The sequence below is a fragment of the Siniperca chuatsi genome, linkage group LG17 (genome assembly GCF_020085105.1).
Source record: "Siniperca chuatsi isolate FFG_IHB_CAS linkage group LG17, ASM2008510v1, whole genome shotgun sequence".
Classification (NCBI taxonomy): Eukaryota; Metazoa; Chordata; class Actinopteri; order Centrarchiformes; family Sinipercidae; genus Siniperca; species Siniperca chuatsi.
Window position 1 is genome coordinate 4,280,016 of NC_058058.1, and position 19,199 is coordinate 4,299,214.

Genomic DNA, 19,199 nt, shown 5'->3' on the forward strand with positions numbered 1-19,199 from the left:
TGAAGAAAAAGAAACCTCAGTTTCACATTTTTCGGTCTGAAGATTTTCAGTATCCACATGCCGCCAGCCTCTAGTGTTCGCTGCCCCTGGGAGCCGCTGTCACTGCTGGCACTGAGGCATTTTCCACATTGACTCTCGAGCCTTCTAATTGCGAATGGGCTAAATTGTTCCCCAGAGGAGCCAATTTAGTGACTGACCAGTCGTGCTAAAAAAAGAAACGCCGATGCTCTAACAAAGAGATGTATTAGGAGGAAAAATAACAGGACCCGTTGAGGGCCACAGGGCACGTGCTGTGGATAATCAATTCATGTGAAGTCATTGGGGTTGGTTATGAGGTTGCTGTGGCTCAGCGTTAAGTTTCTGGATGAACACTATAGAGAGCACAATTAGCCCAAACGTCACATAAAATTCCGTTTACAGCAGGTCCTTCAGTGTTCAGACAAATCATTTTTTAACCTAATCTCGTATTATGAACTCGGAGTTTATTCACACCCCTGGATAAATGATCAGAACATTATCAAAGTTTCTGATTACCATGTGCTATCTGTACAGGTGTGTTTTTGACGTTTTTGTCCACTTTCTCTCTACTCTTTTCGCTTTATGGCTGCCTGAGGATTGCTGCATTTAAATTCTGTCAGCAAAATTAGGATTTTCCAACTTTCCACACACATAGGAGAAGCTTGCCTGCAGGGCTCTTTTTTCCCCTGAACCTAACCAAGTATTAAAGCTTTCTGGCAGAAAGCCCTGAGGGCAAACTTCTCCCAAGTGCACTTTGCACCATGAAATATGAGCACAATAAATGATATTAAGCCTTACCAATATCAGAGTTTCAATTTCACTTCAATGTGTAGGTTGTTTATCATCTTTAATAATTTGCATACATCTTTGCATGGCTTTAATTTCAATGTTTGTTTATGTTTTACCTCCTTTTCAGTGTTAATTATGGCCAAATTTAAGTCCCCCCCCCCCCCATTTTCCACGCTTCTTTTTCAGTGTAACATAATTGTGGTGCTGTTTGGGCCAGAACTCTAAACTGAAAATCCTTCTGTCAGAATGTAACTGACTTTTTTAAAACCAGGATGAGCACTTTTCTGAAACTAGGATAAAATGTTTACACATGAATACATCAACAAGATACTAGTGAGCATGTCTAGTCTCATCTATGTATGCATTTGTGAAATCATTTTGCTTCTTGTCATTCATAGTTTATTTGCAATACTATTGCAAGATTTCTGACATAATGAAGTTGGTACTAATTCAGTCTTGGTGGTTTTTTCTTTGAATGCAGATTTATCACTGTTTGTACTCTTACTGAGCACTGACGCCAGCAGAAGCTAAAAGGCTTTCCTGCCATTATAAAAATATAAAAGAAGGGGTTATTATTTTAATATTGAGAGTCATTCTGACTACTGCAAACCAAATTACTGGAATCTGCCAAGGTCCAACTTGTGTAAAACTTATTCACCATCTCTCTTGGCTGTGCGTGCCTCCTCTCTTGCTCCTGTTCTATTCAAAAAGGGCTTCTGGCATGAATGGAGGAGAGCACATATTGCCAAAACATTTCAGTCAATCAAAAAGAAATCAGAACATTACATTTGCTTTAAAAGTAGGAACTTAGCACATTCTTTAACAAAATAACATTTATTTCAGTCTTTGTCGCATCGTTTTTTGCACTAGTGAGAAGAAGAAAACCTGTACATATTTTTTAGTCATTTAGTATTTGTATCTTATTTTGACACATTTTGGAAGTTTGGAGGTTCAAATGTAACTATGCCTGTGTCTCTTGTGATCCACAGTTTCCTTTCTGCAGATCCAATAATTTTCAATTCCATCTATCTTTTTTCAGCCTCCTCTTCCAGATACTCACACTCATCAGAAGCAGGACTGTGAAGCACTGAGAGATCCTGATTAGGCATAAACAGACTGGTTAACAATGCCAGCCAGTTAACTGTGCTATTAAAAGGTACCATAAGGAGCCGTGATCACCTCCATACCTCCTTTTCTCACATCTGTCTCTGTCATACCTCCTGCTCTTTATGTTTTCTTTCCTCTTCCTCCTTTATCTGACTCATCTGAATCACATTTTTTTCTCTCTTCTACACTTACACCTTTTCTGAGTTAAAGAGTAACTTAACACTGAATGCAAGCCATTACTGATCAGTATAGACGTAAAAACGAGATGTACGTATGTAACTATGCTGCCCAACAAAAGCAAAACACAGTAACTACATATTTGGTCAACATTTAGTTATAACCTGTATCTGATTTTCTGATCTGTTTTAGAAAAAGTATTATGGCATAGAAAAGTGTAATTTCTGTCAAAACAGCTTTATAAATTTGCAGTAACTACAAAAGTACCTGCACTTTGGCTGTGTAGTTACTGCACTCTGGCTTGGTAATCATTGTGCTGTAGGACTTACTACTGCATTTACTGCACTAGAAAGACAGCTAACCAGACAGCTAAAGTAAGAGGGCTACGTCAAGTGAAAGCTAGCTTGTGAGATAGCTGTGGCCAGCCTTAGCTAAAACTAAAGGTAAGTTTAGTTATTGATTTCCGCCACGTTATCTCTAAATGAAAAATATTCATTTAAATGAACTGACATTTTGGTTATTCAGTTGGTTACTCCACATAATTAAATACGGCAGCAGCTAAATCAATTTATGATGGAGAAGAAAAATTAAAACAGCTAAATGTAGCTAGCTTAGCATAAAGGTAGCTACATTAGCTTAGCAAATCTCAGCTGCCATCTCATTTTTTGACTTTTGACCAATGTCTTGCTAAATGTAGCTATTAAATTAAAAATGAATGTATTATATTGCTTTCAATATAAATATTAATATTAGACAGATGTGTACTATGTACTGTAATAATAAATAAATTAAAGTTAAAGTTTCTTAAACAAGCTAGTTAAAATGGATAAGAAAGCTGAGAAAACACATTTTTTGGTAGATATTGCAATTTATCTGAGTATTCAGTGAAGATTATGCAAATGCAGAGTGCAGTATCTGCATTTTTGTAGGTATTATGTTGGTTCCATGGCAATATTTTTTGGGGGTAAAATAATCAGCATCAATAAAAACACAAAATGAAGGCATTACAACCATTCTATCTGTTTTACAGTTTGCCATCCAGCCTGAAAACTTTAAACTTTGTTTTTTAAACTTCACTGCTTCTGTAGTTACTGCACTCTGCCTTTGCAGGCCAGTATGGTTCTTTGAAATGTGAATACCACCAGGTGTAAAAACTAGGCAGAAATAGTGGCTGAAAACAGCTGAAACACATAGGTGTAGACAGTCAAGTTGAGAGTCTGGGTTTGCAGTTTTGGAATTTGTGAAGGGGGCATGTTCAAGCTAAAACACGGTGTTACAGTAAATAGCTCTTTAAGCTCTTTACAATCAAAAAGAAATTTAGAACATTACATTTGCCATCTGTCTTTCTTGCATCGTTTTTTGCATTTTCATTTTCATGACACTAGTGAAAAGAGGAAAACCTGTACATATTTCTGAGTCACTCAGTGCTTGTATCTGTTTTTGACCTATGTGACAGCTTTAACAGAGATCATACCGCCCCTTCTCTTCCTTTCTGCTCTTTCTCCCTTTAACCTTCTGTATAGATCTTCCTCCTTCTGATCCCTCTTCAAACCTTCCTTCTCTTTCATTTCTCCACTGACCCTCACCCTTCCCATCACACCTTCCCCCATCCTCACCCCTCATAACTTTTTCCCTAACTTTGAACTTTGTCCTCTTTTATCCTACCACCACCTGTATCACACCATGTACTAATAAAATCTACTGTTGACCTCGCCCACATTTATATCAGTGAATTGCAAAATGCTTTTTGTTTGTGTTTTCTATCCTTATTAGTGTTATAGTTGTTTTCCTGAAATCCTGGAACAATACAAAGTACTTATATTTCTTCTATTGGGTAGGCAGAGGCAACTTCAGCCAGCAGCTTTGTACCTGATCAAGTCACATTTATTTGTGATTTGCATTTTTATTTTTATTTTTTTTTTTATCCTTGTCCACATTGCAAAAGAAGAAGCATTTTCAAACATATTCAGTTTGGAAAGTGTTTTTAGAAAAACTTCGTTTTTGGGGATAAACAGATTTCAAATTTAACTTGCCTGTGTGGACATGGCCTCAAAAAAGGCTTGGTCTTAAAAGTTTTGTGAAATGAGCAAAGTGTGACAAATGAAATACTGTATGTTTCCTCATAACAATCCTCTGACATGACATCACATCTACAGCGATGGCTTTCACGAGTTCACCTGGAACTCTCAAACCGCAAGTAAGTCACACAGAACCTAACGTTAGCTAGTTGTCGGGTGTTAGCTAAGGTTAGCACTTGTCCAAGCGGACCTCTGCCTGACTAGCGGCCTGCACTACGAGTCAGGATTTGAGGTTAACAAGGTAACTTCAGGATTAACCCTGGGTTTTCAGTCCTATGACGGTGGTTCATTTGTTATTGGGGTACATCGCCATGGTAACTTATGCTGGACGCCTAACCTGCACTGGAGCAGGTTATGTTCGAGAAAAGAGATCAACGCTATAAAAGAGATTGATACAAAAGTTACTTACCGCTTTGAATTATGTTTTTAAATTTATTTTTTATTTGCTCCCAAGTTCGTTTCGCAGCCTTTAAATTTTATGTTAGGCTAAATATAATGAGCAGAGCATATATTTTGGTATTAAAATTAAGTTTAATATGATTTTTTTTATTATAACTTTAGGTTGCATTTGTTACTTATATTATGAAGCTGGTCATGTACCGCCCCACCTTTTTCTATTTGGGCGCAGGAAATGTGGGTGAGTTTTAAGTAAATGTTGGGAACTGAAACCGTGGTTGAGATACAGTCTTTCAACCACTATTTGAGCACTTTTTATGACATTAATGGATTTTTCATTTCATTACTTTATGAAGTTAATTTAGAACAATGTTTGGAACATTTTTGAGTGCGTTAAATTAATGAATCAGATTTCTGAAGTGATGAGAAGTTCTGAAAGTGAGTTGAACGACCACTTATCCAGTGCCCGCAGCTTTTAATGACGAAAAGCCGACACGCAGCCATTTAAGCTGAACGAATAAGGCTACAATTGCCATACACGCCATAAAAATACATCTAAGCAACTCATTAATTTAATGGAATACACAAATGTAGCCTAATTATAGTCAGATCTACAGTGTGATCGCAGTTGTCAGGGTTAGTGAAGCCAGATAATGAAAATATATCCTTGTAGTACAGGCCCCAGCATTACGTCAGTTAAAGGTAAAGTTAACTGAGCCCATTTTTTTTTCTGTCAGTTTTTTTGTTGATTTCACTGTCACTAAAAAAAAGTGACATGAAGGAAAAATCAGGAGATTGTCATTGAAAAACACATCAGAATGCAAAAATATCAAAATAAAATGAAATAATTTATAATGCCTGTGTTTTATTTTTCAGTGGAACTTCAGTGCCTATACAACTTTTTCAGTTCAGGTTTTGTTTTCAATGCCAAATTTTATTTTTGATGCCAAAATTTAAAGTCACTGTCCTGGCTCGATACCACTTCTGTAACCAAAAGACTAGATGCCTTCCAAAACGACCCATATGACTGTTCCAAAAATGACTCAAATCAGCATTTTCTGATCAGTTTTCTGACAGTTTACACAATTACAAATACTAGGTTACGGTTATGAAACGATTGTGTTAATGGTTAGAAGAAATCACATGACAGGAGCGGCAGTGTCTGGCGTTGAAGTCACACGACCATCCACCCAGACCTCAGTGTGATCCACAATGGACACACAAACAGTTCTGTGTATACTACATTAGGTGTCTGCAGATATGTTCACGTTTGTTGTGGCGCATGGTCTGTGTGTACAGTCCACACGGTCATGCATTTCTGGTCTTCTCTGAGCTTTGTGGTCTTTGTCAGATTACAATATATAATTCAGCTATAGAACTTGGAAAGGTCAGGGTGTGGAAGTCACATGACCATCAACCTCAGCCTCCTTTCTAAGAAATTTTGTGTCTGAAAATATAATAACACCACAGTAATTCTGCCTTTGTTACTGAGAGAAGGCATTCATTAACTGCAGGTACAGTGCCAATACAGCTGTGTAGAACATAGTGATATACTGTATATACTGATAGGCAGATTGGTGTTCTTCTAACTTTCAGTTCAGCAATGTAACATTGCAAACTCCACTGCGAATTATTTTGTTAACCAAGTTTTCATTTTCAAGATCATGACTGAAACCTTCCTTTTCCTTTAACCATGTCGTTTGACTTGCATTGACCTAAGGACTAGTCAACCTTTCCAAGTAACAAATAGCTGGAGGTGTTTATGACTTTCTGCTCTTTTGAGGTAATTTCTTCTGACCCAAATGCTTCATCTATCCTCCTCATCCTTTCCAGTGCCCCACCCTCTTCTGTCTTACCATCTCCAACCAGCTGCAGCAGAGCCAGGTCTAGTGGCCGTTTCCAGCGGGAGTTCTTGTGCAGGGCGATGCCATAGCCCGTAGTGGCAAACACCTTACCAGAGCCGATGGTCATCACCTTGTGGAATAAAACACAAACACATAAACATCCATACATACACACGTACACACACAAACACATGAATCCCTAGACAGAGGGAGATTCCAGGAGGCAGACGGCAATGAGCAAATGAAAATTAACTTAGTTTCTGCTGTAATATTTTCTGTCCACTGTCACTGTTGCATACATGCAAAACAGTTGGCTCAGCTCTAGTATCAACATCCCCAAAAATCCCAGAGCTGGAGTGTGGGATATTGTTTCAGTAGCGGAATTAATATAGATCCACATCAGTTGTAATCATTACTGCAGCAGTGGCTGTTGTATGAGGCTGCTGGGAGCTCAGGCCTCCTACAGACCTTATTACAAATGATCACTGGGTAGGATTTTCATTCTTACTGTGGGAGCTGTAGCAAATGCAAACTTATAAATAAATCAACACCAGCGCTGTCCAAAAATGACAATATTAACTAGCTATAGGCCATGAGAGACAAATATAAAATTGGATCTGTTTGATTTATTTAATGTAGATGTAGAAGTGGCATGCTTGTTGTGCTACTGTTGCAGTTGTTCTTCCCACGAGGAGAGGCTGAGCACACTGAAGATCTTGTAGTTTTGTAGAACACAGTAGCTGCAGCGTACAGGGACTTCAAGAATAGCGGCCACTATGTATGAGCGTGTCATTGTGCAGAGCTGCAAAATGACAGATCAATTTCTTACCTTGCAGCCCTCGTCCTTTCTGGCCATATAGTTCAGCACCGCAGCGTCATAAATGAAGGCATCCAGTTTCCTGCGGGGAAGGAAGGAAGGTGGAAAATTACAACAAAGAAATGGGAATCACTGACCTGGAGCTAAATGACAACAGAGGAAGTGCAACTAGTGAACAAAATGACAGAGATGATGGATAAACCAGCACTGAGACAATGACACTGTCTAAAGACAAAACAGACACTGAAGGCAGGAGAGCTTCTTTCTCGACACCATTTTGCACCAACATTCAACAATCGCACAGAGAGCTATTCATCATAGTGGAGGCAGACTTGTCAATTCTCTAGCCTCAATAGACCAGAATACAATGCAGCAGCAGGAGAGGTTGCGATGCAAGTAAGGTGAGATTCTCACTTTTGCTAAGCAGGAAAAATTCTTACCTCTCCTGGGCTTCTAAGAGCACTGCGCTTGTGCCACTTAATGTTGTTTCTTATATGCAAAGAGTATAAAATCAGTTAATAGACCACAAACAGTGTGAATGAGCCAATTTGAAATTATCTAGGAGAATTCTTTTTATGTCATCAGCCTATAAAAATATGTTTCATCCTCTCACCACACCATGTCCGCAGAAGCAGAATTAAGGGAAAACCTCTTGAATTACTCCAGGATGGTTATCAACGTTGCTGCCCTGTAGTAACCATACCATAAATGAAAGTGCAGCCAAAATGATCTGTTTTTCTCAACCAGATATTAAACTGCATAGACTATATGGTGCATTATATACTGTGGTGATTTTGCAGTAGGCCTGGGCGATATGGTTAAAACCAAAATCTATCACAATATGGCAAATGTATGCAAATTGCAAATGTATTTGTTAATTGCAATGCATTGTATTCCACAGTTCCACAGATGCATTACATCAGAAAAGACTCTATACACTTAAAACTATAACTAATTAGAAATTATTTTTTTATCTACACATTTTTATTTTCTCAGAATCATTGATTTGGACACTCATTTGTAAAATATGTTATACGATACAAATCTGCTAAAAGCCTATAAATGATAATATCACGCAGCCTTAATGTGTTGTTTGTTGACCATTCTGCAATCCTTTCTGTCAAGTTGGAGATATTATAGCCAATAGAAATTCATCAAATTTCCACCTCATAACTACAACTAGGAGGCTGACATTAAAGGGTTTCCCACCTAGCTGCCCAAATTTATTATTTGTACAAGAGAGATAATGATTGGAAGGAGAGAGGAGGAGGGAAGGAAGTGCAAGGCAGAAGCAAAAGGAGCTGATGAGCTAAGAGCAAGGAGTTAATGAGGGAGGAGGCCAGTGAGAAGACAGGAAAAAGGATTAGAGAAAGAAGGAGTTAGGAGAGGAGGAGGAAAGACAAGACAAAGATGGAGAGGCGATGTTTGGTGCCTCGACAGCCAAATCAAACAGGAATCTTCATTCTGCTTTGCTTTGACGGCGTAAACTAATGTTTCCTCCGTAAATAATGTCAGGATGAGAGGTAGAGAGAAAGATGTCGAAAGAAAGATAAACAGCGAAAATAAGAGACACGGTAAAGAGACTGAGGGATTCAAGTGAGGTAGAGGGAGGTAGAAACTGATGTAAGAGGAACAAGGAGGATGAGTAAGGATAATAAAAAGGAATGCATCATGCGAGTTTTAATAACACGGTACGTCAAATCTGCTAAAGACTGCGGCCGCTGCTTGTCGGAATGCCAAAGTGTGTTTATGTGTGTGTACATTTGCTTGTCCCATTAAACATTTGAACCCTTGTCTGCATCAACTAACATCACTCCCCCTCCTCCTCACCTCCCTCCCCCTTCCACTTCAAACACGATGAGCAAGTGTATATTTTATGGCTAGGGCTTTGTGTACTTTGTTGCCCCACAGGCGGATAATAACACCCCCTTGTTGAAGACAAGAGCCGCCTGAGTGGCAGCTGGTGCTGAGATGGCGGGTTTTCCCCCCTGCACTGCAGTTGCTGCTAGCATGCATTATTTAAAAGTACTTCTTTTTTCCTCCTCTTCTCCCGCCTCGTTTAGTAGCCATGATCCTAATGGAGCTGCACAGGTTACAACAGTTAGCTGAGGCTCCAGAGGCGAGGCAGATCAATGTGCAGGTTGAGAAGGAGAAGAGGGTCCTGTAATTGAAATGAGGCGTGGATGACAAAATTGCCTCAAGTTAAAAATAAAAAGTATATGACAAGCAGAAGAGAAAGGGCGGTACATATATGTTTAATGGAAGAGCTGTTGTCAAAAATGTGTAGTTTTGACTTGTGAATTACAGGAGGAATGCAGCAGAAAGCTGAGGGTTTGTTTTTGTTTTTTAAACTAAAGTGGATGACAGTAGAAGTATATTTCTTGGTAACAAGATTTCTGTGGATACAGCCTCCAGGCAATATCTGACTTTTACTCTATGGGCAATCCACAGTGGGGTTTTTAAGTGTTTTTAGAGTGTTGTAGATGTTTGTCATATGTTGTATGCTTAAATTTCTATTAATGTATCAATTAACACCAACTCCAAGAGATGCATGCGTGACACACGCCAATCCATTTTTTTCTGTTCTGCATGCCTGGTGAGCTGTAATCTCCATAGGTAGCTGTTAAAAACACTCAAATCTCCTACTGCCTTTATGTTGACAGCTACAGATGGGTGACATCCAGAACAGCGTCAATGCTGTATGTATTATCATCCTAGAAGAGATCACTCCCACCAGGATAGATCATGTTTCATGATAGGATAAAGGTGATCACTCAGAATAACTTTGTATTGATTTGCATTGGTCATTCTCTCTAAGGCAACAAATGGACGCTTCCATGGAAGGATCTCCGCCAGGAGAGGATCTTTCACCACTCATTTCTTGTAGTTTTTCCTTTAATTTGTCACCCATCTGTATTTGGATAATGATCCCTGAAGGCCTTCACTTTCACTGTGAGCATATACTGTAGAGCTACAGACAAACTATTTTTGTCCATTTAATTTCTGATGTTAGTCAGCCTGGGGAAGACAGTTTGTCTGGTCACTGTACATGATGCTGAGGACAGCGTAGATGGAGTTCGGAGTTCATGGAGACTGAATGGATGGACACTTCAGTAGTGCTTCCACTCTGTTGACGACTTGCATCGGGTGTGAAATTTGGGTACCACATTGTATTCCACTCTGGGTCTACTTATCATTAGAGGTCTGGCCTTTATCATGCCCTTTCCCTTTGTTTAACCGCATTTTGTGCCACAGTCCAACCCTAGTATATGTATCACAATGTGTGTGCCTAACGCAGTGGTTCTCGAACTTTTTCTGTCAAGCCCCCTTTCAACAGTTGAAACAGGTTTATGTCGTCTTACCACCTTACCTGAATTCTTATCAATCATTAACAATATTAGGAAACTCTTGTTTTTTTATTTCCCTACATAAATCATGTTCCTTCAAACTTAGTTCCACTCCATATTTTCCCCCTGGTCATCCACGCCCCCCTTGCAGTGTCTCTATGCCACCAGTTTGAGAACTACTGGCCTAACGTCAGATATATATATGAATATGAATAATTCTTCTATATTTTATAATTGTTTATTTTTATGTTTTAAAAAGTTAAATATGCGTCACTCGATGAATTGCTTTTATTTTACGTTCTTCACCCGTTTTAGTAATGTTTTTTTTTGTACTCAGGGACCTCTTGAAAGAGATGAAAGCCCTGCACACCCACACAGGTGTTTACTATTGTGGCTGATTAAACCTCTGCTCAGGTTGAAGTTTGGTGGAGCTATGTGAGCTAATTAAGTGAGGTCACTAGTAACAATAAAAATGATTAAGGTGTAAATTATCCAGCTTGTAAAGGGTGAAAACAGGAGAGTCATGGCACACTCAAACCGAAATTTGCTTCCTATTCATTTCTATGTGGAGTGGGGTGAGACACATTAGCAAAGGTTATTGACAGTAAAATATTTGATAAAATGCTGTATAATCAACACATTTGTGGAGTACTATTGTTAGCATGCTAGCCATGCTAGCTCCCACAGTTTATGTTTACAACCATACCCACATTATTTCCTGTCCCCTCCTGCTTTTAGCCACACCATGCAAGTACATTTCGCCAGACGGATTTAGGTCTGTCTGCGCCATCAGGGAGGTGTCAAGAGGTCTAATCAGGTGCATTAAGTGAAAACACCTGTGTGGGTGGACCATGGGTGTGTAATGCCCTATACCTAATAATAAAACATCCAAAAGTAGAAATATAAGCTGTAAGAATAAAAGTAAAAGGAAATAGAATATTAGCAGAAGTATAAGACATTTTATTAAAAAGCAAACTTCTTAATGAATCTGGGATACAAAAAATAAACCTTATAAAACCTTTTGTTTTCTTCAAAATTGCAATGTAGATTCGGTCCTTGTCTGGTGTGTCATTTGAGCTTTCTCTTTTTCATAACTTAATTCCTTTTACTAATCTGTCCTATAGTCGTTTCCTTACTCATCACTACTTCCCTCTTCCCCGTCCGCTCTCTTTTCCTTTCCTTACCCAGTCTTGAGGTTTTCAATGGCCTCCTCCACACCCTTCTGGTTGTTGCGGATCATGTACTGGTGCATGTTGGGATAGTTAGAGCGGATGTTCTCCTCTGTGCTGCCGTTTGGCACTGTGCCGAAACGCAGCGGTGGGTACTGCTCTGTCGGGTGCTGGAACTGTACGAAAAGAAGAGGTGGGCGGAGATTAAAGCGATGGAAAGAAAGAAGTTAAAGAGAGGTAGACGAAAAAGGGGGGAGAGGAGCTGATCCCTGCCGCAGGATGAAGTGCTACAAAAATTCAAAGTCTTCACTTTCAAAGAATGGCCTCTCTGCTACAGTTTTCTGAAGAGCGGACGGGGGAGACTGATAAAACAGATGAGGTTTTAAAGTGTCAGAGCAGCAGGATACAGTATTCTAGGATCTGCTGAAGCTGCACTGAGAAATAAAAGAGTAGGCAACAGGGAGACGGAACATTTTGAGGGAGTATATGCAGTATTTCACTTCTTTCTGTTAACTCAAGCTATTCTGAAGTTGCCCACCTGTTGTGGAGAAAGACAAGAAACAAAACCTTTTCTTCTCTCTCTCATCTGTTTACTTTTTAACAAATTAACAAAACCCTTGCATTTTACATTATGTAAACATACACGTAATCTTGAATCCTTGTTAAGCTAAATTTCTTGCTCATCTGTTCATCTATTAGTCCATCCACCTGTTCATGCATCCATCCATCAGTCACCCCATCCATCCATCCGTTCATCCATCACTCCTAGACCGTACCTTCTTATCGGACAGCCCTGACACCGTGTCAATGTACTCCTCCTGGATCATGAAGGCAGCCAGGTTGGCAGTGTAGGAGGCCAGGAAGATGACAGCGAAGAAGGCCCACACCAGCACCTGAAGAAGGAGTGCGGTGGAGTAAGATCAGTGAGGGCTGAGTCTGACGGGTGTGGAAGTATTTTAAGATTCCAGTGACATTGTTTTAACTTCTTGGCATTTCATTGCTAAACCCGCAGCTGACGCTCTGTCTTGCCTGGAGGGTAGAGCCGTTTTGTCAGCACGACACTTCCGCCTCCAAAAAACGTCACTGCAACCTCAGCATTTGTCCTTTTCTTACTTAATAAACTTATAAAAATGATAAAGTGACGCATTGTAGAGTTTTGTGAGCAAATCTTCTTTTTCTTGTGCCCCCATCTTGAAATCATTGTACCTTATTATGTCTGTCACAGTCATTTATATGAATATTGTAAAATAAAGTACATATAAGTACAAGCACTGTATTTAAGTACATATTTAAACTTCCTACTCTGTCTGTGCCCTCATGCCCATTGTTTCCTACTGAAAACATAGATCTCTAAAAAGAGGTCATAAAAATATGGTTTTATTTCTTAAAAAAGACTATTTTCAATTGTGGATCAATAAACATTTCGTGCTCTAGTCACTATTTATAGCAGCAGGACGGACAAAATAAACTACAGTGTGTGTGGTCATAGTAGGGAAGGAACGTGTCACCCAGTGCAGCGGTGTGGCTCATTGATGTGTTTTTAATAGTTAAAAACTAGAAACTAGAAATAGAACTAGAAATATCTGGCTTCCTTATTGGATCCATTTATTGTTGGTTTTGGTGTTTTTGATTGAATTTCTTGATCATAATAAAAAATATAGAACATTGCCTACATTATCCTTTAAGTACATTTTGCTTATAAAACACCTGTAACTAAGTAAAATTTTGATAAACAGGACCTTTAACTGTAATGGAGTATCTTTACATTGTGGTATTGCCTCCGAAGTAGTAGTACTAATTTCCACTACTGGATAACACAAGTTGACCCAAATTACTAAAGCACGTATAAAAGATCCTTTGAAAGGTGGTTTAAAGACTTAGCATGAAGACATTTAGCTGTTCAGAAGTGCTTCTTTTATTGCTGCAAGATGCTGCACTGTTGACATTCAGCCATGAAGCAAGTGGGAGAGGTGGATTAGTTTTAGCACTAAATTGCACTTGCAGTCGGTGATGAACAGGGCTATTTGCTTCCATAGTACTCTATGTTTATGCCAAAAGTTCATTTGCATCATTTTCTTAATGAATAAGATGAAAAATGTACACTCATAACTCTGGCAACTGAGGCATAATTTAAAAAGAAGTAATCTTAGTGAATGAGGATTAAGTGTTTTGCTCAATGACGCTTTAGCAGGAGGCTTCGTCCTAACAGGAGAGTTGAAGGACGGACTCCTCGCTTACACCTCCCTGGTGAGTTTCATGACCCTTGGGCCGCTGTAAATCAAAACTTGAATGTATAATATCAGTAATACATGGTTGTCAATTCTCCATCCAGTGCATGCTGGGATAGACACTGATGTCCCTGAGTAGGCTTAAGCAGATATGAAAAATGAACAAATAAATGGAGGTCAAGAGAATAAGCCTTCATTAAAGATTAAATGTATCTTGGATTTTTTTTTTTTGTTGTTGGTTGTGATTAGTTGTGGTTGTCTGACATGATATTTTAGCTGGCATGTGATATGAAAATGGACCAGATTTGGAGTGAAGCTGTGTTTTTTTTTAAATGTTCTTAAAGACACAGTTGTCTCTTCTGTGTATTTTTTAAAAATCCTCTAAAGTTGAATGAAAGAAAACAGGTTTGATGGGCTACAGGACCACTGATCTTGCTCTACCTGCAAGGTGACGTAAAGCAAACCTACAGTTTAACTAAAAACTGCACCATTTGCAGAGAAAAAGAGCTGAAACCCTCTCCTCTGACCTCCTTTTGTAAAGCCTATTGAGCAGCTAATGAGCTCTTGAGATTATTGGGGTTATTGTGAAAAGCGCTCGGGCAGACAGAAGAAAAAAGACACCTCTAATTGTTTAACCTCCTGTGGTTCTTTACTCTGCAGTAGAGGGGGCAAGCCTTCGACTGATTTTTCTTTTTATGTCTTGAAGGCAGAAAGTAACAGCAGGTATTAAAAAGACCACCGTGGTGAAACAAGTAAATGAACACTCTCGAACTGATTGCACCGGCTCATAAAGCTCGCAAGTTTTAGTTTTTCTTGATAATACAAATTAGGAATGTGCCAATGTGTGGGGAAAAAAACACCAGTGGAGATAAAGTCAAGATAAAGTTCTAGATAGAGCAGTATTTTATTGTCACCTGTCAATAAACTTTTCAATCAATAATCCAATAAATAAATAGTTAAATACTTAATTTACTAAACTAAAAACTAATGCTGCCCAGTAAGCACTGATGTGGTGAGTTTCTGGCCCTAAAGAAACTATGCTAAATCTGGGCAAAAATTGATTGATTGAAAACATCTAGGTTGCACATAACAGCATTTTAATGGTTATATTTTAATGTGACGCAGGTCTTTATCACATGGAGAGAAATATACATTTTTAACATTTAAATTGAAATGCTGTTGAAACCAAGGTTATATTTAACTTAAACAGCTAAAACTACTAGACGACTTCACCTGCAAATCATCAAATGAATGCCTTCTAGGTGTTGAGTGATCAACCAACTACCAAATATATGACACAATCAAGCAGTCAGCCAGTCAATCAACTAATCAGTCAGTCAATGAGTCATTTGGAGTGATCACCATGATCTTGCTGGTGGTTCCTCTGGGATTCTCCACAGGCACAGAGTTGTTGAAGACCAGCGCCCACAACAGCCAGACGGACTTCCCTATGGTGAACTTAGATCCTCCTGACTCTGAGAGAGAGAGAGAGAGAGAGAGAGAGAGAGAGAGAGAGAGGGAGAGAGAGAGAGAGAGAGAGAGATAGCGTGTTAAAAAAAAAGTTTTTAGGAGATTAAGAACAACTCAACACACATGCTGACTGATATTAGCAAGGTAGGACACTTGGTGGCATCAAATCTAAAGGTAGTAAATGAGAACACATTGCAGTGCCACAGTTAAATTGTAGGACAAATAAAGAAAAATACACTACATGGCCAAAAGTATGTGGACACCCATGTTATAACAGTATGTGATTGGTGAAAAACATGGGCATTAAACTGAGGCTAAAACAGCCTCCACTCTTCTGGTTTCAAGCTTTCCACTAGATGTTGGAACCTGACAGGAGTTTGCTCCCATTCAGACAAAAGAGCGTCAGTGAGGTCCAACACTGCTGTTGGGTGATCGGCTTTGTCCATGAGGGCACTGTCATGTTGAGACAGGAGGACCTTCTCCAAACTGTTGCCACACAGTTGGAAGCTCACTATTGTCTGAAATATAATTGTATGTTTGAGCATTAAGGTTTCCCTGAAATGGAACAACCTAGGCCAAGCCCAAACCACAGAAAACAAAGTAAAATGTATGCAAAAGCATGTCCTACAGTGATCTAAGAACTGTCTGATGCTCAAAGTTCAAACAGGGGTGATTGAGTTAAAGAGGGGGTAGAGGAAAGACCTATATGGAGTTATAAAAGAATAAACCTGGCAGTAGACTCCTTTTGTTCAATATAGAATCATCAAACTGTGAAGCCTCAGAGCCTTCTCATGGGAGAAGAATGAGACAAAATCTAAACAAAATTGAACAGAATCTAGTTGGTTGTTCAAGATGATGGTGGTGGTACATTTCTTACTGGAAAGAGAGTCATACTCTGAAGGTATAGACGGGATGATGGGGGATCGAGGGAGAGAGTATGAGAGTCTGAAGAATCAACTGAGTTGTCAGGGCATGTGGAGAATAATGAAGAAGTGAGGGGATCATACTGACAAACATTATGAAATCATATCTACAGTGAGTGTAAGTGGACTATAAAAAGTACTATAGTACTATAATAAATTTACAAAATTAGAGAGAGAGTGACAATTCCTGCATGTTATCAAAATGTCATAGTTGGGAATAGTAAGGACATGTTTAATAAATAGTAGTTAAATATGGTGTATATATCAAATGTTCTTATTTTTCCTCTTTATGAATTCATTGACAAGCAATAATAAAGTTTTACTGATTTGAACAGATTCTTTGCCTGTTTTTGAATGTATTTAAACAGTGCAGGTTAATTTTTCAACATAATAGGAGGGTTAAGATCTCTGCTGGTACACCCAGCCTGCAGAAGAGGACTGGAGTGGTGTATGAGCTTCTCCAATCGCTAAAAGCTGGTACATAGATTTTTTGACAACTTACTATTATACTGTTTTGAAGGATGAGAAGAAAAGGTAATGCGGAATGGAGGATAAGATTAAAAACAATGTGTTTAAAAATGAAGAGAGACAGAAGCAGAGGTGTTTTAGCACAGAAGAAGCTCGAACTAACAACCAGGGATGAAAAAACACCTACCTGTCACTCCAATTCAGTGTAATTCCACTTGTGTCAATTTATTAGAAAGTAATAAATAACATTTCAAAAATTATTATTTAAAATGAATGTAGCAGCACAGAGGAGCAGCCAGTAAACAGTTGGAATAAATGATAAACTGACAAGTACTGTAAAAATGTCAAAATCAACCACCACCGCACCGTCAGTGTTTGTTTCATTAAAAATAAATAAGCTGGATCGTGGGTGTGGAGTGATTGTTTTGACTCATGTGCAGTCAAAAAAAGTGGGACGCTTTGCATAATTTGAGCAAGCACCCTCCTCAAATCAGCCCCCCACCCCACCCCGCCTCGCTAACATAACTGACGAAGTGACAAGTTGGTAATAATGTTGTGAAATGAGCAGTGGCAGTAGGTTGATTGGCGTGCCGACGCTGGAGTGACTCAGTTTCCTACTCTTGGCGCTCTGCAGGCTGCGGTTGTATCCCACGGGGCTGAAGAACTCAAAGATGAAGACGGTGACAGCCACCACCGACAGGCACATCACAAACATCATCACCCACACTGCCGGGCTGTAGGGCTCTGCAATGCACACAAACACACACATGCAAATATCAGAAAGTTTCAGAAGTTTGCCTGTCATCTGTAACTTAGCTACTATGCTAACGTTGCTAGCAGTAGATCAGTACGTTTCAGAAACTCAAACAATTTTCTGTACCAAACCTGGTAGCTGCATCTGCATGCTGATATTTCTAATTTCTAATTTCTAATACTAATATCTTTTTTTGTCTGGTCTCTATACGAGGCCAATTTGTTACTGTACAGTTGTGGAAATTCAGAAACACAAGCAACCCCCGTTCCGCTCGGTGCACCACAGACATCCGGAGGAGGAGGCGCGCGCAAAAGCTGTTTGCACAGCGAGCGGTTACCGCAGCAGTGGCAAAGACAAGAACGGTGGCTGCCGCTCTCGTGAGCACGCACAGCTATTTGCGCCCAGCTGCTGCCGATTCAAAACGTTGGCAAGGCCAGTTGGCTGCTGCGGCACAACCGCTCGCTGTCTGAAAGCACCTTTACTATCCAAACATTTTTCCACGTGGTAACAGTGTGAAGCCACGAAAAGGGAAAAAAACTAAAACCATTGCTGAAGTAGGTGAAACTGCTCTTCTTTTTTGACTAAATGCTTTTAAGGCAACTTTACTTTACTCATTTCTGATTGGCTGGCCGCTGTGTGTTTAAATTCCTGAAGTATTTTTCCATAACAATACGTATTTATGACTCAACAATCAAAGTCAAAGTTTGGATAGAAACATCCTTATTTTTTTAATTGACAATTTAGCACTCAAAAATTCAGCGTATCAGCTTCATCAGGACAGCGTGGCTGTGGTTTGATCAGAACTGATTGACAGCGGCCTGTTAGCCAACAACCCCACAGCTGTCATTACATTGTAATTCCTCTGTGAAACCTCTGAAATGACTAAAACTGCTCCAATCTTGACAGAAGAACTGAGTATTCATGTAGGACCCCATCGCTCATACTAAGAAGCTGAATGAGAAAATATGTTTTCAGGGCCTGTAAGATTACTAAACAGGACACCTCAGACACAGTTCAGAAGACAGCCCAAGAAACAAGTAACTGCAGGTTTCTATGGCAACAGAACTCGCTACAGATCCTACAGTTGCTGCTCATGTACTGTTACCTAACTGGTGAAACTGACTTCAAAATGGGTACAACTGAGCTCCTCTTTTTGCCTGTTGTAAGTGGAGTCAGATATAAGCTCAGTATGACACCCCAAAGCCTGCTGATATAGAAAATAAAGGCCTTGGCGGAGGAAATGCCTCACACCTTGTACATGCTTAGTGTACTTATTTTACACAGTAAATCATTATGCAAAATAGTTGGCTGTCGTGAACTACGATTCACTTTGGTTGGCAAAAATTATTTTCTGTTTATTTTTCACTTGAGACCTTTGGCAGATGAGCCAAAAAGTTCAATTTCATGCATTAATGTGAGAGTAAACAAAGACAACGGCACAGTGAAAGGAACACACTGTTAGGCAGAGAGAGCTGAAGATTATGTGTACAGAGACACTCTCAGCTCTTGGCCACACTGCGTTCATGTCAGACTAGATTCATAGTAAATAAGAGCTGCCGAATGACATAAACGTTTCCTGTCTTTAGGCAGAGGTAAGACATGTCTCAAACCAGG

At 39.4% G+C, this 19,199-nt stretch overlaps 1 protein-coding gene across 2 annotated transcripts in view; it reads right to left on the bottom strand.

Moving 5' to 3' along the window:
* Positions 1-19,199, bottom strand: part of grin2da (glutamate receptor, ionotropic, N-methyl D-aspartate 2D, a) — a 275,479-nt gene that overhangs the window by 21,762 nt on the left and 234,518 nt on the right. For both annotated transcript variants that reach the window (XM_044171737.1, XM_044171738.1), the window contains 6 exons: positions 17,450-17,575; positions 15,333-15,445; positions 12,519-12,635; positions 11,758-11,918; positions 7,239-7,308; positions 6,422-6,539 (listed from right to left, as the gene is read on the bottom strand). In XM_044171737.1, the coding sequence (XP_044027672.1) occupies positions 6,422-6,539; positions 7,239-7,308; positions 11,758-11,918; positions 12,519-12,635; positions 15,333-15,445; positions 17,450-17,575 (705 nt within the window). The remainder of the gene's footprint in view (positions 1-6,421; positions 6,540-7,238; positions 7,309-11,757; positions 11,919-12,518; positions 12,636-15,332; positions 15,446-17,449; positions 17,576-19,199) is intronic.